We start from the raw sequence: 18,783 nt of genomic DNA, 5'->3' as shown, positions 1-18,783 counted from the left end.
CCGGGGTCCCCTGGCTGGGAAGCGGAGTTGCTGGGAGAGGCAGCATTGGTGGTGGGTGGGAGATGGACTCAGGAGCCAGACTTCCGTGTGACTCACTGGCTGCGTGGCCTGGGGCGAGTGAGCACCTCTCCGTGCCTCAGTTTCTCCATCTGTACATGGGGACCGTCACAGTTTCTGGTCCATAGCATTGTGATGAGAATTAAGGGAGTCAACGCTTGTCAAGCACGAGGACTGTACCTGGCACAGAGTAAGAGCCGAGCGTGTTTATAGCGGGTTCAACAGTGTCCGCCAAATTCACGTGCACCTGAAACCTCAGAGGTGGCCTTATTTGCAGATGTCATTAGTTAAGATGAGGTCGTACTGGACGAGGGTGGGCCCTAAATCCAACAACTGGTGTCTTTATAAGAGAAAGAGGAGAGAGATGCAGACGCAGAGACACAGACACCCAGGGAAGGTGTTTCTTCACCCCAGGGAAGTCTTCACACCATGTGAGACTGAGGCAGAGACGGGAGTGAGGCAGCTGCAAGTCAAGGAACTCCCAGAAATGTTAGCAGCCACCAGATACTAGGAAGAGGCAAGGAAGGATGCTTCCCTAGAAACTTCCAGAAGAATGTGGCCCTGCTGACAATTTGGTGTCAGACTTTTAACCTCCAGAGCTGTGAGTACCCAGTTTGTGGTACCTTGTTATGGCAGCCCTAGGAAACTATACATTGTTCATGAAATTTATAAATTTCCATGAGAATTTTTAAAACCCGGGTCTGTTTCTCTCCAAAGCTCAGACTCTTGCCAGGGACACCACAGGCCCGCTCAGTGAAGTGCAGTGGTCAGAGCCACTGTCCTTACTTCCTCCCTGCCCTGGGCATGGAACATTCCATACGCATAGCAGCCTCTCTGCTACAGCTGGGAAAGACTCCTTCAGACAGGCAGTTCCAACGGCAGGACCTCTGCTCATGTGAGAATCCAGAAGTTCCCCGCACACAGTCAGTGGCACCAACAAATGGTGTGTCATGTCCCCACTGTAAGAGCCACCTAAGACATTCGCCTTTCACCAGTATCAGGAACGAGTGTGTCTCTATCCATAATAAGTGAGTGTGTTTCTTTTGCTCCATCACTGACAGCTTGGCTACTGATGGCACCTCCTTTTTGCTTTGGCTGCCAGGAAGCTCAAAGCCATTTTACAAGTTTAATCACAGTAACTGTCTTGGCTTAGATTTCTGAGACAATTATCTTCCCTCTTGTTCACAAAGTTTCTCGTCTTTTATGGTTTGGTTGTTGGTGGTAGTAAGCAGGCAGTCTGAATTGAGAGTGCAAAGAACTGGGAGCCAGAAGCCCTGACTTCTTTTTGTGACTTTGGGGATGGCTTTCCCTCTCTGAAGCCCACTTTCCTCATCTATAAATGGAAGGTAACAGTCCCTGCTCTGTCCGCAAAGAGGTCAAAGTGCATGAAAGTGCTCTGTAAACTGTCCACTGCCTTACCTGTGTGCTGGGCTCGGGGTGTCTGGCTTTGGAGAAACCAGGCCCGGTTTAAGAACGGGAAAATAACGATGAATCACTAATAGGAAGAAAGCCATCCTATTAGGGTTGCTTACAGCATACCACAATGTCTCATCTGACCCTCACAGCAGGCCTGCCTTATTAGGGCCATCAACCCCACTGGCCCCATAGGAAGCCTGAGGCAGCACACGGGGTGAAAAAGAGCCCTGGCTCCTTTTGGGCAGGATGGTTCATTGAGCCGCACAGCCTCTCCCGGGGGAGGGGAGAGGCCCGGAGGACCAGCCTAGAATGTTGATGTTTTCCTGCCTCCAGGGCTGTTTGCTCTCCTGAGATTATTAACCAGAGCAAACAGAGAGCGCAAACTCTGCTTACCCACCTGGACTTTGAGCTGCCTTTTAAAAATTAACCCTGGGCCACAAGGATGCAAGGCCAGCAGCGGTCAGGAGGTGCTGACTCCTCTTCCCCCTCTGGCCATCGGGGCAGGAGGATGGAGGCTCCGGGGCCCCTGCCCTGCTAGCGGACCCAGGGGTCCAAGAGTCCACAGGAACTGGCCAGGTTCCGGTACCACTTCAAGGTGGGGGGACAGCCTGCCCCGGGCAGGAGGCCTCAGAGCTGCAGAGGCAGCCAGTGCAGTAGGGGACAGAGGCCCGACTTTCAGATGAGCACACTGGGGCTCAGGGAGGGAAGGGGACTTGTTCACAGTCTCCTAGCTTGTGGCTGAGCTGGGGGCCAGATGGGCCTGACTCCAGCTCCAAGGCTTTCCTCCATCATTTATTCATTTGTCCATTCATTCATTCACCAAATACGCACCCCATGCCTGGTGCAGGGGACAGGACAGAGACGAGGACAGACCTCTCAGAGCTCACTCGGTTGGGGTGGGGGGGCAGGAGTGAGGAGGAGAGAAGACAGGTGGGTCACTGCAGTGGTGGGGGCAGCAGAGGCCGGGGAGGGGAGTCTAACCCGATGAGAAGGGGTCAGCCAGACCAAAGTGCATGGGGGTGCATGGTGGGAGGAGAGGTGATCCAGACAGAGGGAACAGCACCTGCAAAGGCTTAGAGGACGAAGATGGAGACAGAGAGAAACGCACTTGGAATGCAAAAAAAGAAAAAACAAAAACCGATAAGTCTGGAGCTTGAGGTCAGAGGGGAGGGGGCCGAGGCCCAGCAGGTAGGACTGTGACACCAGGCCCAGGGCTTTGCTTGTTATCTGGAGCCAAGGGAGCACTGGCAGGTTTTCAGACGTGAATGGCCGGTCAGATTGGTAATCGGGAGAAATCAGTGAGGAGGCGGTGGAAGTGGGAAGCCCAGGAAGGCCACTCCCCAGGAGGTTTTCCAGGAAGAAGGAGCTGGGGCACTGGCACCTGCTGACTGGACCAGCAGCGACATCAAGGACACTGGGCAGAACTCAGACCAGAGGTGTGGTCAAGGTTTGGATCTTCTTCTGTTAATGGTGGAAGCAGGTGGCAGGGTGACCTTCCTTCCCCACGAGGAGGAGGCCTCACCCCAAATGCCTGAGCCTGCCCGGCTCCCTCGGACTTGAGCCACGGCCTGTCCATTCCTGGCGAAGCTGGAGGTGGGCCGCTCCATGAGCAGTGACAGGAGGGGGCGTTCTCACTGCCCAGCTCTTTCTAGGCACTGTCACTCATTCTCTACCCCTGTCCCAGGGAGCTGGGCCACCACAGACTTGAATCCCAGTCCTTGTGACTTGCTGGGTGACCGTGGGGCAGCCCTTCCCTCTCTGGCCTCAGCCTCCTCATCTAGACCTCCAAATGAGGGTAAGAATAACTCACTTGTCACGGCTGAAACAAGAACTGAATGAGGGACGTTTGCGAAAGTGCTCCCCAAGTGCACACACGGGAGGGACCAACGTCATCATAGGCACTTAGGCACCAGGCTGATTCCGACTCCAGGCGCCCCTGTGGACAGCAGAGCGGCACCCTGCCCTGTCTCTCTGTGCCATCCTCTCACCTTCCAGTGCTCTATCAGACGGTGCTCCACTGCTATTCACATGCTACTCTTCATGGCCAGTTTTTTGGAAGTGGGTGGCCAGGTCCCTCTTCCTAGTCTGTCTTAGTCTGGAAGCTCTGCTGACACCTGGCACAGCTCTCAGCATCACAGCAACATGCAGTCGCCACAGCATGACAACCGATGGATGGGAGGTGTAGTTCTCTGACCGGGTAAAGGAACCCGGGTTGTGGCCGTGAGAGCGCGGAATCTTAACCACTAGACCACGAGGGCTGGCTAAGGGCTTCTCCATACAAGGCAGGAATTACGCAGTGAGAAGATGTGAGCGTCCCACGTCCACCAGGGGGCAGCAGAGAACGTCTAGAAAGACCGCCCAGGTTTGCTCAGACTGCTTTCTCCAGACTGGGAGCCGGAGGCATAGAAGCAAGGGCCCATAGAAGTGGCCGAACCAGGGCTGGCACCCAGCCTTCCCTGCCCCCAGCCTGCTTAAAAGCTCCTGGTGAGTGTAAAACATCAGCTTCTACCTTGCCTGTCCCCACTGCAGCTACTGAGCTGGATGCCTTTGAAAAAGAGTGCCCTGGGAGAGTCTGCTGGAGAGCCAGGATGGCATACCCCTTCCATAGACCACACAGGCTGCTCTGACCTGAAGAACCACTTGATGAAGTTCCTACGAAGTGCCAGGCCTCATGCTGAGCACTCGACAAGCACGTCTTACTGAATCCTCCCATTAAGGTTCCATCATTCTGCTACGATGGTGGCCCTGTTTTGCAGATAGGCAAACTGAGGCTGGGAGATCAGGTGATCCAGTGGTGAAGGTCACCCAACCAGGGAGTAGCAATTCAAACCCAGCTCTGTCTCCCTGACACCTGAGTCACTCTGCCGACCTCCCAGCCCCTGTCCCCTGACAAACAGCAGGACCTCGTGCCATGCTCTTTCCGACACCTGGAGCAGAGGGATGGGTCGGCTCCCTTCACTGGACTCCTCTCAGCAGGGGTCAGGCTTACACGAGCCTAGTTCTCCCTTCCCGGGCCAAGAGCGTGCCCTGTGTCTGCCACACCAAGACCTGACCCTCCTCTTCCTCCTCGGGACCTGCCACTGTGTGGGCACTTACCAGGGGCTCAGTGAACCCATGCTCATTGACCTAGAACTGCGAGGGAGAATGCAGGTCAGACCCCAAGAAGGACCACCCGACTAGAAGACAGCTGAGGGAACGGGGAGACTGAAACCACTGCGCCCCACGTCCTTGAATACTGACCAATGAACAAGTGACCGGGATGCTCAATGGCATGATTCGAAAAGCAAAACAGCCCTTGCTCTGGGGTGGCCTTTCCTTGTGTTACCGATTTTGAGTTAGTCTGTGTATCCTGGCTAGGACCCCCAAGGCTGTGTCCAGCAGAGCGATGGTTACGCAGCTGAGATTTGCCCCCAGACAGACCTGGGCTCCGCTCATGGCTGCGACTCCCTCCCGCCTGTTTGATCCCAGCTGACTTCACGTTTCTGAATCGGAGTCCTTTCCTCTGTTAAATGGGGTTAATAAGAGCTCACAGGGATGTAGAATCAAATGATGAGGAACGTGTGTTGTTCTTCCTCCTTGGAGAGAGCTTAGCAGATAGTAAATAGTAGCCCAGGGTGGGAGGTGCCCTTAGATGCTGTCGATTTCGCCTCCTGATGGGAGCGGGTGGCTTAGCCTGGAGAAGAAAGCAAGACAATTTGGAGCTCAGTGTCCTTGAGATTCTGTCGCCCTGGAAACAGAGCTTGGGGCTCAGGGTCTGGCTCCCTTTGCACCTACAGAAAGGGCTCCCAAAGGAACAAATTTCCAAAGACCTGTCTGTGTCCAGGAGGAGGATGCGGGCGCTTTCCTGCTCTTCGCAGGCTGGTCTCATCTGACCTGCCCCGACTCCTGGCGGACCGAGCTGACGTCACGCAGCGTCCTCGGAAGGACTGAAATAGCTCTTTTCCGAAACCACTAGGCAAGCTGGATTCTTTGGAAAGTCCCACTGGCCTTTCTTCAATGAAGACAAATAAATCTCAATTAGTTACCCTGGAAGGTCAGCAGGAACTCTTCCCTGGCTCTTTCTTTGACAGAGTCCTGAATGGCCACTCTCTCCCTGGAAGAATCCATGTTAGAAGAGTCACCTTGTAGGAAGGAGCTGGCAGAGCTGGATGTCAACAAGTTCATGAGTCTGTAATAACCAGAGTGCAGACACTGATGCAATTCCTCCCCTGCAAGTACTGGAACGGTGGAATGTTTGTGCTGAGAGCACCCATTAGTAATAATAATAATAACTAACATTTATATAGCCCTGAGCATGTGCCAGACTCTGTCTTAAACAGTTTATATGGACTCACTCTTTTAATCCACACTATCCCCTATGAGCACTTATTAACTTCTCATAGGGTAAACCAATCTTATCCCCACTTTACAGAGGAGGAAACAGGTTCAGAGAGCTTAACTCCCTTGCCAGGCCTCCACAGCTGTAAGTTGGGCAGACTGAGCCTGAGATAGGGGGTGGGTTTGCCCAAGGTTCCATAGCCTGGAGACCACCAGATCTCCACCCAGGACCCTGACCATCCCACAAACGCTGGACTTCAGGGGTCCATTTCTAATTCTCTCGGTTCCTGCTCAGGCTGCACAGAATCCTGCTTCAGTGGGTAGTTTGTAAAGAATTCCTTTATCTTTGGTGGTGAAGGTTCATCCACGGGGGAAAGACAGTTTGGGAGGTCCCGTCCTCCGCCTCATCAAAGACCTCTGCATGGTCTGGTCTTGCTGGTTTGTGCTGGGTTTTGAAGGAGACCAAGTCATCCAGGGAGGCTGGTCTACTGTGCTCAGCAGTTCCTGGTTAGACAGAAACTGCTCCCCTATTTGCTCTTCCTCTGTGGTCCCACTGGGTGGCATTTGGCATGGTGGTTGAGATAAAACATTCAGGAACCAGACCACCCTGCTACAAATCCCACTTCTGCCACCTTCTAGCTGTGTTACCTTGGGCAAATTCCTGAACTTCTTGCCTTGGTTTCCTTGCTGCAAAATGAGGATAATAATAGTACCTACTTCACAGACTTGTTATGAATGAGTCAATACCCGGCAAGTGCTGGGAACAATGCTTGGCACCAGATAAATTTGCTAATTGTTATTATTTATTCTATTGCATAGCCACAGTCACTTTGATTGTCCTTTTCCCCCATTTGCCTAGAAGCTTCTTGAGAACAGGGCAGTGGGTCAAGGTTGGGCCAGTGTCCCATGCCCAGTAGAGCATGGCCTTCAAGTAGGGACTTAGCAAATGTGTGATGAGTGAGAGAGAGCGTGATTGGAGCCATGAGCTGAACAAAGGTTCTTGAGGAAGACACCTCTGGCCAACTTTCACAGGTTGTCCTTGCTGGCCAGCCAGATATCAGTGATGGCCAGGAGGCTTGTCTGGCTCACACAGTAGGTCTGTTTCAGAGGAGGCTTAGAACCCAGGTCTCCTGGCTCTAGTCCTGGTCTCCAACCACAGCACCACCCTGTTTACAAGTTCCAGTAACTGCTGCTTCTTGTTTCACAGAAGGACCACCCCTACCAGGCCAACCCTGCCCCATCATGTTTGTTTGCTTAAAATAAAGGAAGACAAGTTCTTTGGAAGCTCAACAAAGAGATGAAAATGGAAAAAACCATCTAAGAGGACAATAAAATATCCCACAAAGGAAGTGAAATCAACCTATTGTGTACAAAATTGAATAAATATGAATTTGGGGCAAACATGTCATTAGACAAAGGGAAGAAAGACTGAGTGAGAGAAAGCAGGGCACATCTGGGATGCGAGCGAAGGCTGGCGTGGCTGAAGCAAATAGACAGGCAGGAGTGAGATGTCCGCAGTAAGGTCTTCACAAACTCTCATGTTGTCTCCACCTCTTGGAGGTTGGTCGCTGAGATGAGACCGCATGGCTTTTTAAACACAAGTATCCACCAGAGTCCTCTTTCTAAAGCTTGTGTCGTCCAAGAGCAATGCTTTCAGCCATGCTCCCCATTCTGCACTGGCCAAGAACTGGGGTCCCCAAGGATCTGGAGAACTTCGCTAGAGTTACAGACGTCTACGTTGATCTAGATTTGCCAGCATTCTAGAAACGCATGGATGGCCTTCCGAGCTCTGGTGAACATCCCCACCCCGAGCCAGACCCCAGAGAATCCCTCTCAGCTTCTACACAATGTTTTAAAATTTCAGAGAGATCTTTTAGGGATTTAAAATTCTGGGAAATTTCGACAGTGCTTCAGGATTTCCAAGAGCTGCCCCCAATCCTAATCGGGCTATCAGAGACCTTCTTCTAAATTTCAAAGTTCCAGAGAACTATTACTCTATTGCCTGAGGCCAGAGACCTGCCCCTAAATTCCTGCATTCTGGGGAAAGCCTACGCCTTTCAGGCTTCCAGAAGTGCGCTCTGGAATCTGCAAGTTCTCAGTAAGGACCATTGGTTTGAAGAGTCTTGATACATTACTGGGGTCCCAGGGAATTCCTCCAGGGTTTAGGGATTCTGGACAAGTGGCAGGTCTAGAGTGAGGATGCTCACTGGGAGATGGGCACAGGGCTTATGAGATGGGGTAGTGGAGACTGATCCCCTGAGTCCTGTCTATCTATCTCTGGGAAAGTAACTGGGGGTTCTGCCGAGCTGGAACTAGGAAACCAGAAAACCGTGGCTGGCTCCAGCGGGAGAAGGAATTGTCCAAACACGAATGAACCGGCAACAGCCAGGGTCCCCCTGGGTGGTCCCTGTCCATCCTCCAAGGCCGCTAAGGAAAGCTCTCATGCTCCATGCCAGGGACTTCCCCTGCGTGGGGCTGGAGACCTCCCAGCAAGCAGGGCCCCCATACAGTCAGTGAGATAAGGGCTCTGGGGAGGGGAGGAACTAGGCTCAAACCTGCTGAGCCACCCAAGCCAGTGTGGCATCAAATATAGAGTAGAAACAAGTGACTTTATGGCATTAATCAGGCTCGCCCTCCTCCCTTCCAGCAGACGAGGCGACTCCGGCTCAGAGCAGTTTAGACACCTGCCCAGGGTCACTCATGGAAGTGATGACGCCAAGATTTGATCTTGTGTTGTTCAGTCTGTGGACTGAACCACCGTCCACTCTGCCTGGCCCGGCTGTCTGTGGTGTCTGGCCGTTACTCCACGTCCCTGGGTTCTGCCTCTGTGGACACTGGCCTTCCACTGTTGAATACCCTAATGCTCAGGCACAAGTCTTGCCTTTCAGTACCTGGCCGCTGGGGGCTCCAACCTGTGGACCCTGCCAGCCCCAGCTTCGGGGACCAGCCCTGCAGAGACAGACTCGGGAGTCAGGGGCCCTGCACTGGGGCAGGCTCAGAGAGGCCCAGTAGCCTGCCCCAAGTCACACAGCACACTCAAGCGTAGCCTTGAGAAGCATTGCTTTTATCTTTGGGTCCTCACTCCCCTGGGCAGAAGGGGGCATCATTGGTGAACATCCCCAGGGCTACCTTCCAGAATGGTGGGTAGGAGGGCACTGGGTCTTCTCTCGCTTGGTCTTGCTCTGGGGAGCGGGCGGGGGCACTGACTTCCTCAGGGCAGGCCTGTGGGCGAGTCTGAGCACTGTTCCAGATGCTGCTGCCACCCCCTCCCCAGGGGCTGCCCAGGCTCCCTGATGCTCCCCAGCTGCTCCCAAGCTTGCCCTCTGGCCTCGTCCTGCTCCTCCCCCAGTGCTCCCCAAGCCCGCGGCTGAGGCTGGCCCGCCAGGGGCCCAGGTCTCAGGGGATGCCCAACCCGAGGCCTGGTTCAGGACTACTGCGTGAGGCGTCTCATCCCCTCCCTGCACGGGCTTCTTACTGGTCCCCCTGCCCCTCGCTCACCCTCCCAGTCAGTCCACCTGCCACAGTGGCCAGCGTGACCTAAATGCAGATCTAAGCTGGTGACTCCTCAAGACCCTTCCGTGGCTCCCCTGTGCTCTCGGGACAAGCCCAAATTCTGGGTGTGGCCTACAAGACCATGGACTTCCTGACCCTGGAAAGCCTGGGACCCACAGAGGTCTCTGGGCCTTTGCCTCCACAGCCCCTCTAGCCGCCCCGGGCCAACTGCTGTTCACCCTCCGAGCCTCATCATGGCTCTCCTGGGCAAACCTTCCCTGACCCCCTCAACAATTTCTGATTGGGTGACCCTTCTCCGTGCCTCCAGTCCCCTGGGCTTCCCCCATCAAAGCACATGTGTGAGGCTGTAAGTGTCTGACTGTCTGTCCCCCACCAGACTGTGAGCTCCCTGAGCAAAGCCAGCTTGTTCCTTATCAGTCTTGTTCACTCCCTTGATTTGTAGTTGATACCAGAGGTGTTTGTTGAATGAATGAATGAGTCAATAAAGGAATGAAAGAAGAAATGAGTCCTGTGGGTCTCAGTTGCCCTAACTATAAAATGGGAGTTAGGTTAGCCTCGTGGCTCTTTCTGTAATGAGGTCTTCCCGCTCGCACCCCCAGTTTCTCATGTCATGTCTGGACTTCCCCCTAATTGTAGGCCCACTGCATCCTACTGGGCACTGTGCTGGGAATCACAATACTCCTCACCTCCTCGACCCTCACTAGAACTCCACACGACAGGGAGCCGTGTCCCCATCTAACTGACTGAAAACCAGAAAGTGGTCCAGGGAGGGTGCAGGGCTTGCCCAGGGTCTCAGAGCAGGTCTGCGGCATCAGAAGCCAGGGCTCAGGACCCCTCCAGCACCAGGATGCACGCAGCTGGCACAGAGAGGGTGAGCCCCTCAGTCCACCGCCTGCCCAGCTCGAGGCCAAATCAGGTTCCCTCAGGCCCCCTTCACGGAGATGCTCACCATTTGATTTCCCCACGCCCGCCCCACAGCATGCAGTAGTTGCTCAATTTAAACTTGTGCAATACGTGAGAAGAGACAGGAACCCGGAATATTCCTGACCGGAGGGGACACGCACCTCTACCAAGAGTCCTTGCTCCCTCTTCCTCAGACTCGCTCCCGAGAGCCCCTCATCTCTGGGTCTCCCCCACAGGGAAGTGACTGATGACCCGGAGGACCAGCCAGACGTGGAGCTGATACCTCTTTATTTGTATATTTCATCACCTGCTGCCTGGCTTCTCCTGAATCCAGTCTCATGTCTCATGGTCTGGGGGGGCTTTGCTCCCCCAAACTGCCCCCCTAGCCCCCACCCCCGGCCCTCAGGAACTGTCCTCGGTCCAGCCTGGCCACAGAGTGGAGCAGCAGCTGCCAGCCCCATTTAACAGACGGGGACACTGAAGCCCAGGAGCACAGATCCCCACCCGAGGTCACTCGGAGCTCTCCTGGGTTTCCTCTGTGTCCTCAGCAGGGAGGGAGGACGCGGCCAGGGCTCCGCGTGCCCTCACTGTGGGGCGGCTGGCTCCGGCCACGCCGCAGGGAGCTGCCGATGTGGTCTTTGAGGGCCTCCAGCCTCCGGGCCAGGTTTGGAACCGCAGCTCCACCTAAGGCAGAGTGAGACTCGGGGCCTGCATGCCCCTGGGCCCCTCCCCACCCAGGCCCTCAGGGGTCCAGCATCCTCTGGGGAGGCCTCAGGTGGTACCCACTCTCCCCAACCCCACATACACCTGGGCATGCAGGGGTCCCAGGAAGAGAACTCCAAGTTTGGGAACTAAAAGATCTTAGAAATCACTTCTCAACGTGCACCCTATTCAGAGATGGGAAGACTAAGGTTCCGGCCCAAGATCACAGAAAACACTGGGGGCTCCCCCCTCCCTCCCTTCCTCACCTCTCAGCACTGGCGATGTGTTCGGGGGCCCCACGGGCAGCGGGGGTGCAGAGGGTACCACCTCCTCCTCGGTCAGCATGTCCGCCAGGACTCGGGTCTGAGTCCAGTCACTCTGACTCCTGGGCCAGGGTGAGTTGGGCGGTGGGAGGTGAGCCTTCAAGTTCCCATGCCTCCTCCTTCCCCCCGCCCAGTGCCCCGGGGCCGGCCCACCTCTCTCTCGGGCATTTGGCAGAGCCAGGGCTGCAGGGGGGCGCCCAGGGCGGGGGCTGGGCAGACAGGGGCACACCGCCTGGGGCCTGAGGGCCCAACACCTGCAGGAAAGAGCAGAGCCCACACTGGGTGACCTCAGCCCGGCCTCTCCACGCCCCACTCCCCTGGTGCCGACCACGCCACCACCATCCCTGCCATGCCTATCCCACAGGGCACCAAGAACATCAGGTGGGCATAAAGGGGTGAGGTCTTGGTCACTTTTTCTGTGGGCAGCGGATGGCCCTTGAAATGTCCTCTCTGGAGACAAGGAACTCCCCGAGGGCAGGAAGGATGTCCAGTCTATGTCTGCATCCTCAGTGCCCAGAACAGGGGCTGGTACAGGGCAAGGAGCTTCGAAAAGAGCTACTGAATGAGCGAGTGACCACGTGAAGAAGCAGATGCATAAACGAGTGATGTGTAAGTGGACGAATGAATGAGGGAATGGGAAAATGAGTTCCCGAAAGAAGCCAGGATGGAGTGGAAGGGGAGGTGAAATAAACAGCAATTCCAAACCCGGGGCAGAGGGAGCTCGAAGCCGGCCACTCACCCCCATGACCCAGCCTGGGACCCTGGATCCCTGGGGCCTCCCAGACTGCTGACCCCCTAGAGCAAGGTCTCCAGCTCTCCCCGCCTCCCCTCACCCCCACCTCGGCCTTTCCTACCTGGGGCAGGTAGAGCTCCCTCCGTGGGCAGGCCCAGGGAGCCAGCGGTGCTCGGCACAGGGGGCACAGGTGGCTGCAGGGGCAGCAGAGGGGTGGCAGGGCCTGCAAGAGGTCACGTCAGAGGCTCTGCGACGTGCCTGCTCCTCACCCCTCCAGGCTGGGCAGAGACTCACATGGCAGGAGGGAGCTGGCACCATCACACAGGGACACGGTGGGGCTGGGCCAGGGCCCGGCTGATGAAGGTAACAGGCAGAGAGGAGGCGCCTGGAGAGAACAGTGGGGTCCCTGCCTGCAGCCCTCAACCCCACCACCAGGCTGGCCCCCCAAATCCTCCTTTCAACAAACACTCATGAAGCATGTACCATGTGCCAGGCACCGTTCTCCATGCTTTACATCTGAACTCCTTCATCCAGTCTTTAGAAGAACCCTCTAAGGTAGACACTGTATTATCCCCATGTTACAGAAGACGAAACCCAGGCAGTGAGCGGTCATGTGGCTCGCCCAAGCTCACACAGCCGGTAGCTGGCAGAGCTGGAATTTGAACCCAGGTGGTCTGGATCCGGAGGTCAGACTCTAGACCACTCACTGAGCCTCCCTTTCCCCCTGCCCTCTGCACTGAGGCCGTGCTCACCGCTCCAGCTCGTGCACCTGCTGGGCCAGGAGGCGCTGCTCATCCCGGGCCAGGTCCCGGCTACTCTGCAGCTGGCTCTTTTCTTTCCTGGGAAGAGCAGGCCCCAGGACGGTGACAGGAGGCAGGCTGGTAGGGGTGTCAGTCAGCCCCTCCCCATTGCAGCAGAATATGAGCCCCAGGAGGCAGGTGGGGACAGAAGGGGAGCCAGGGACCAGGGAGGGGAGGCAGCTAGGCATAAGCAGCCCAGCGGTGAGGGGCGGGGCGCAGACTCCCCCGGCGGGGGCCGGGCCTTACCTGAGCCTCTCATTCTCCAGCATGAACTCCTGAAGCATCCCGTAGAGGTTCTGCTGGGCCCAGGACACGCGGGCCCCACTGAGCCCTGAGGCTGCAGGGCAGGGGAAGGTGGCTGGAGCCCCAGGAGCCCCAGGCCCTATCATCACCCCACCCCCACCCCCAGGGAGCTCCTACTCTTGGGGTCCCTTTGGCCCAGTTGGGACCGCAGGCGCCGGTTCTCCTCCTGGAGCTGCAATATCTCCATCTCCAAACGCTGGGGCTGCTTTGCCACAGGGGACTGTAGAGAAAGCAGCCCAGAGCTGCCATTTATGGTTGCACAAGTTGTGCACCGCACAAGAGCTTCCAGGGTTGGGGAGCAAGTGGAGCCTAAAATCCAGCCCATGCTTCACTCGCCAGCCTGGCATCCTGGCCCAAGGCTATACCCACCTGGAGGGGGCGCCTTCTAATTGCATCCAAGTGCCAGGTGGCCTTAGCTGCATGCCTGGAGGGCCCACTCTAAGCTGGACCTGCTGCAAGTCCAACCCCAAACTCAGTTCTGGTCAAACCTTGGCCCAGATTCTGACTCCAAACAAGACTCCACTTCAGCTCAGACGTAACCATGATACCAGCTGGGATCCTGGCTAGACCCTGAATCATATCCCAAATCAGACTCTAACCCCAGACCTGCCCTAACCCTGCCCATGACCCTGACTCCACCCACCCAACCATGACCACATCACAGGATTCCAACTCCAATCCCAACTCCAGCTCAGCCCCATCGCCTGATCCCCCACCATCTGCCAGCCCATCCCTCTGCCTGTGTCTCCCTCCAGCCACCTTGGGGGCCTGTGGCCGAGTGGTGACCCGCTGTGCTCGGCTGGCGTACCGCAGGGTGCTGAGAGTCTCTGGAAGGCACTGGGCCGAGGGGGACACGCAGGCCACCTGGGAGGAACGCCCCTGAGTGTTCCCCTCTGGGAGCCCCTCCCTCGGGACGCAGCCCTCCCTGCCACCCCCCTCGGGTACCATGAGGGTGACCCCGCGCCCCCCCAGCGAGTCTGCCAGCAGCTTGGTGAGCTTGCTGTCCCGGAAGGGGATGTGGCTCTGCTTCCGCTGTGGGTCCAGCAGCAGGGAGATGCAGTGACCTGGGTGGGGACAGCAAGGCCGAGCAAGGTCACATCCCTTGCCCAAGGCCACCAGCTGGTGCACAGCACAGCTGGGATCTCCACCCCGGCCTGTGTGACTCTAAAATGCCCCTTTCCACCTGATCCCATTACTCATGCAGATTGACCTCTGCCACCAGCCTGGGGCTCCTCTGGGCAGAGATGTCCACCCCCGACCGCCAATGCCCACCTAAGGGCTTGGGACTCCTCGGGGCTCAGGCAAGGTCTGACAAGAGGATTGAATGAAGGGGAGCTTCCTGAGTGTCCCCCCACGCAGGCCATGGAGGAGGGCCGAGGCCCCAGCCCTTAAGGACCTCGAGGCCCATGACCTGGGGTGGGGGTGGGAAGACAGGTCAGTTCCCTTCCCCTCACTGGCCCTCAGTCTTCCTGACTGCACAAGGGGCAGGTTGAATGTCTGAGGGCTCATACTCTGCCCTTGAGTGTTTCTACCTCCCAAATTAGCACGTAACTTTATACATTATAGATTAACAAAGGCCTAAGAGGGGAGGCGCAAGCCAACAGCAAGCTGAGGCCAGAAGGAGGCCAGGGGCTCCCGGATCACAGCTCTTTAACTCTCCCCCACGCACTATGACTCTCCGGTGTCCACCCCTGCGGACAGCGATGGGTCAGGCACAGAAGAGGGATGCGGGCAGTCAGTCCAGTCGGCCCCCAGGTCTCACCCAGGGCCAGCAGGCTGCGGTTGATGCTGTTGGCCTCGAGCATCAGCTCCCCGCGGGATCCTGTGGCCGCCACCTTCTCACTGCCCGCCAGGTCTACAAAGCACAGCTTCCCCCCAACAGGGGGTTCCCCGGGGTCCACAGGAGGCACCTGCTGGGGTTGGGGGATCAGGGCTTGATGGGGACTCGAGAGGGGTTGTCCCCATCAAAGTCACAAGGGTTTCCACTATGACCTCCTGTGCATGCCCAAGCTGGCTAATACATCCAGAGGCCGACCTTTGCTGGGTGGCCCTGGGCCAGCTCCTTCCCCAAGCCGGGGCACTCACGGTTTGGCGGCTGATGTAGAGTGTGAGCAGGGCATGGCTTCGGCTGGAGGCCTGGTTCAGAGTGTGAGCTGAGCTCCTCCGACGGCTGAGTCCTAGAGGAGAAAAACATCAGAAGCTGGACCTGGGAGGAAGGGCAGGTGATCACCAGTGAAGAAAAAGGAGCAAAGGCATCCTGGTAGAGGGGCCAGCCCGTGCAAAGGCACGGAGGCAGCAAATTGGGATGATGAGATTGGAACAGAAGGGCCTAATAGGCTAGGCTAACAGGTATGACCTTTACCCTCAGGGCACTAGAAGGGTCTGGAGGGGAAGAGGGATGTGGTTTGCTGCATGTAGAAACAGGGATTGGAAACGGAGGGCCTTGAGGTAGGGAGACCTCTCTAGGGAGCAAAAATGAGGCCTCACTAGGGAGAGGCCCTGGGCTGGAGAGGAGAGGTGGGCCTGGAAAGAGTCTGGAAGGCAGAATCAGCAGGCCTAGGGGGTAGGGTCGGGGGACATCCTTGGGCTGTGTCTGAACTGTTGGTCTGCTGGCCCTTTTCTCCCACAAGGGTCATCTCTGAGTCCCACAGCTCCAGCTCTGGGCCCGAGTGCACCCTCAGTGAACAGCTGAGGAATGGGCGTCCCGGCACCCCAAAGCTCCCCTGTGTAGCACGCACCCATTTGCAGAAGCTCCATCAGGGCCCCCAGACTCCCAAACTCCACCACCCGCAGCTGTTCCACATAGAAGCCCCGGGTCTTGTCCCAGCGAACAGGGAGGGGCCGGGGAGCCCCCGGGCTCAGCAAGTCTCGAACCTGGGAGGTGAGGGAAGGGGCCCTTTCTGAGTCCTTGTTCCAGCCACCCCCCCCCCGCCCCCGCCGCCTTATTGACAACAGTCCCCCCACCTATTCTGCCCCTTGACCCAGGATCCTCGGAAAAAAATGCCTCCTTTTCCTTGCCGGCCCTTTCTACTCATCTCAGTCCCCCACCTGTTCATTGTAGATCTCCAGGTAGGAGGCCTGGAGGGTGACAGGGGCACCCAGGTGCTGCACGCGGTCTAACAGCCAGGTGAAGGTCCTCTGCATGATGCCAGCCAGGCTGGGGGGTACAGGCACCCCCTCTCCCTGGGGGCAGAAACAGCTGAGCCTGGGGCTGGGTCCTCATCCTCACCAGCACCACAGTAATAACCACCCTTTCTAGAGCACTCACTCACTATGCGCCAGGATCTATGCCAAGTTCCCACATAATATCTCATTTAATTCTCACAGTCAGCACTACCACCTATTGTACAGATGAAGAAACAGAGCTGGTAAGCAAAGGGGGCAAAATCTGAGCTCCATATCGGGCAAGTCCTTTCACCTCTCCGGGCCTCGGTTTCCCTGTCTGCAAATAAACAGGGCTGGGCTGCATCGTTCGAGCCCCTTCCCTCTGGGAGGCTACGCTGCCTGCAGCTCCCCCGGGCTGTCAGCCCACCGATCCCGACCCGCGGGGGCTCCGCCTGCGCTCGGCCCACCTGGGGAGGAGGCCCGGTCAGGGTGTAGGTCTTCCCGGAGCCGGTCTGGCCGAAGGTGAAGACGGTGCAGGAGTAGCTGCGGAGGGCAGGGGCGTGGCTCGACCCAGGCGGGGGATGGAGAGGGCGGGGGGTCAGGGCAGGGCGGGGGCTCGGAGCACCTCCACCGCCTTACTCACCCGCGCAGCGCCAGCTCGCCCAGGCGCCGCACGCCGCACGCCCGGAACACGTCCTCCTGCGTGCGCGCCCCGTCCAGCACGGCGCCGAAGCGGAACGCCACGTCGGGGCCCCCGCCCGGGGGGCTCACCTGGGGGAGGGGGCGGTGGAGAAGGGGCGGGGCACTCCGGGAGGGCGGGACCTTGGTGGGCGGGGCTCATCTGCGGGGGCGGGGCTTGGGGAGGAGGGCGGGGCTCACCTAGGAGAGGGCCGGGTCTGGGACAAAGTTGCCAGAGGAAAGGGACCCGGTGTCCTCCCGGTAGGTTTTTTTTTGGGGGGGTGGGAGGAGTTCCTCACCTGCAGAGTCCTGGTCCCTGAGCAGTGCAGCGCGCTCTGTTCCCCTCGACGCAGCTCGGCCGCGCTCATGGGACGCACCCTGGGGTCCGTCGGGAAGGCGGATGGTCCATCCCGCTGTCTCCATAGGTCCCTTCCTCGCTCGGACCCCTCCTAGACACCCTGTACCCACCTAAGCACCACCTGGATGGGCGTTTCCGGCCCCTCTGGCCCCTGCTCCAGGCTCCGCGCGGGGTCCCTGTGGCAGCAACGCGAGTTAAGCCATCCCTGCGCCCAGCGGCTGCTCGAACCTCCCAGAATCTCTGCTTACCCGTCGGGGGACCCGCGTTCCTCCATGTCCTGCTTTGCACACGGAGTTAGCTCCGCCCAGTCTCGGTCCTTTCCCTCCCCAGTACCCTCCCTTCTCCACCACGCTGGGACCGGCTGTGCACCCCTTACATCCCCCACTGCCTCCACCCTTCTCAGGCAGCCGTTCATCCGGAAAGGCTCGGGCCTGCCCAGGGCTAGCTAGTTAAAGATTTACCCGCTCCCACCTCTGGTGGGAAAGGCTCTCCCACGCTGGGGGATCCAGAGCCAGGGGGTTCTGGAATCTGAGGATCTCTTGCTCTTTTCCAGTACCATCTGGAGGGACCACCTAGACCAGCCTCCTCTGGGCACAGATGGGGATACCGAGGCAGGGTGGGGAAGGACTCGGTGAAGGCCACACAGCAAGCCTGGGCAGAGCATGGACCACGGACCAGGCGGGCTCTTCCAGCTCTCTCCACATACTCCTCCTCCAGCTTTGTCATGCCTCCCACCCTCAACCTCCCCAGCAGCGCCAAGGCCCAAGGAGGGCAGGGGCATGGAGGGAGGGGTCCAGGTGTCAGCTCTAAGAATACCTGGCTGGATCCAGTTCCTGAGCTGAGCTGACAGCAGGCCCCCATCCAGTTAAACATTGGGCCACCTGCTTCCCCAATGCCAAGGCTGATCCAAGGCCAGGTTGTTTAACCCTCTCCTGGTCTGGCTGACGAGAGTGGCAGAGACGTCTGTGGATGTGCTGGGGTGGGGCAATCACCCATCCAGTGCCATTCTGCATGCTGAGAACCGGGGCCCGGGAATCCCACAGTCTTGCTAAGGAGACGAGTAAGTGCAGTCTAGTGTGCAGGGGCTTTGGGGGGAGTTCCGAGGCCTTTGGGAGCAGGGAGGTGAGGGTGATAGATGAGGGTGTTCTAGGTGGAGGGAACATGCTGCAGGAAGGCTGGCGTTGGGTGGGGAGATGTGTGTGGCGTGTAGAGGTGGTCTGAGGCTGGACCAAGCTCATGGAGGGTCCATCGGGGAGTCTGGACGCACTCTTCAGGGAACCAGGAAGCCACTGAAGGGTTACAAAGAGAAATGACACCATCAGATAGGCATTATTATTATTATTGCCATTCTGGCTGTCTCTGCATGTTCTCTGAATATTTCTGTAAATTCCTCTTCTCCCAAACAAACATTAGGATGAAAGCCATAATAATCATCCCTCTCAGTGTAACACACTCTATATCACCACAAATGACAGCCAACCCTCAGAGCCATCCAGCCGGGGAATGGTTTATCGTGGGTGGCAGTGAGCTCCCCATCCACTGGAGGTGTGCAAGCAAGAGCCAGTTAACCTTTTG

General features: G+C 57.5%; 1 protein-coding gene across 1 annotated transcript; it reads right to left on the bottom strand.

Annotated features, from left to right (window-relative positions):
• Positions 1 to 10,609: 10,609 nt before the first annotated feature.
• KIF12 (kinesin family member 12) lies at positions 10,610 to 17,482 on the bottom strand. Its single transcript, XM_014782091.2, has 19 exons — positions 17,457 to 17,482; positions 17,319 to 17,384; positions 17,150 to 17,228; positions 16,816 to 16,943; positions 16,640 to 16,715; positions 16,116 to 16,250; positions 15,806 to 15,941; positions 15,153 to 15,244; positions 14,830 to 14,977; positions 14,013 to 14,131; positions 13,827 to 13,931; positions 13,185 to 13,287; positions 13,011 to 13,101; positions 12,717 to 12,803; positions 12,259 to 12,349; positions 12,086 to 12,187; positions 11,385 to 11,485; positions 11,175 to 11,293; positions 10,610 to 10,890 (listed from the first exon to the last, which is right to left on the bottom strand). The coding sequence occupies exons 1-19, from the start codon at positions 17,480 to 17,482 to the stop codon at positions 10,751 to 10,753; spliced, it is 1,944 nt and encodes a 647-aa protein (XP_014637577.1). The 3' UTR covers positions 10,610 to 10,750.
• Between the last annotated feature and the right edge of the window lie 1,301 nt (positions 17,483 to 18,783).

The sequence above is a fragment of the Ceratotherium simum genome, chromosome 29 (genome assembly GCF_057802395.1).
Source record: "Ceratotherium simum simum isolate JZ-2026a chromosome 29, ASM5780239v1, whole genome shotgun sequence".
In the NCBI taxonomy this organism is placed as follows: Eukaryota; Metazoa; Chordata; class Mammalia; order Perissodactyla; family Rhinocerotidae; genus Ceratotherium; species Ceratotherium simum.
This window is presented reverse-complemented; position numbering and strand designations above follow the sequence as displayed.

Coding starts and splice junctions, on each gene's coding strand:
- KIF12 (XM_014782091.2), bottom strand. CDS start 17,482: ATGGAGGAACGCGGGTCCCCCGACGG. Junction 12,804..13,010: donor CTGGAGAATGAGAGGCTCAG/GTAAGGCCCGGC, acceptor TGCTCTTCCCAG/GAAAGAAAAGAGCCAGCTGC. Junction 10,891..11,174: donor CACATCGCCAGTGCTGAGAG/GTGAGGAAGGGA, acceptor ACTCTGCCTTAG/GTGGAGCTGCGGTTCCAAAC.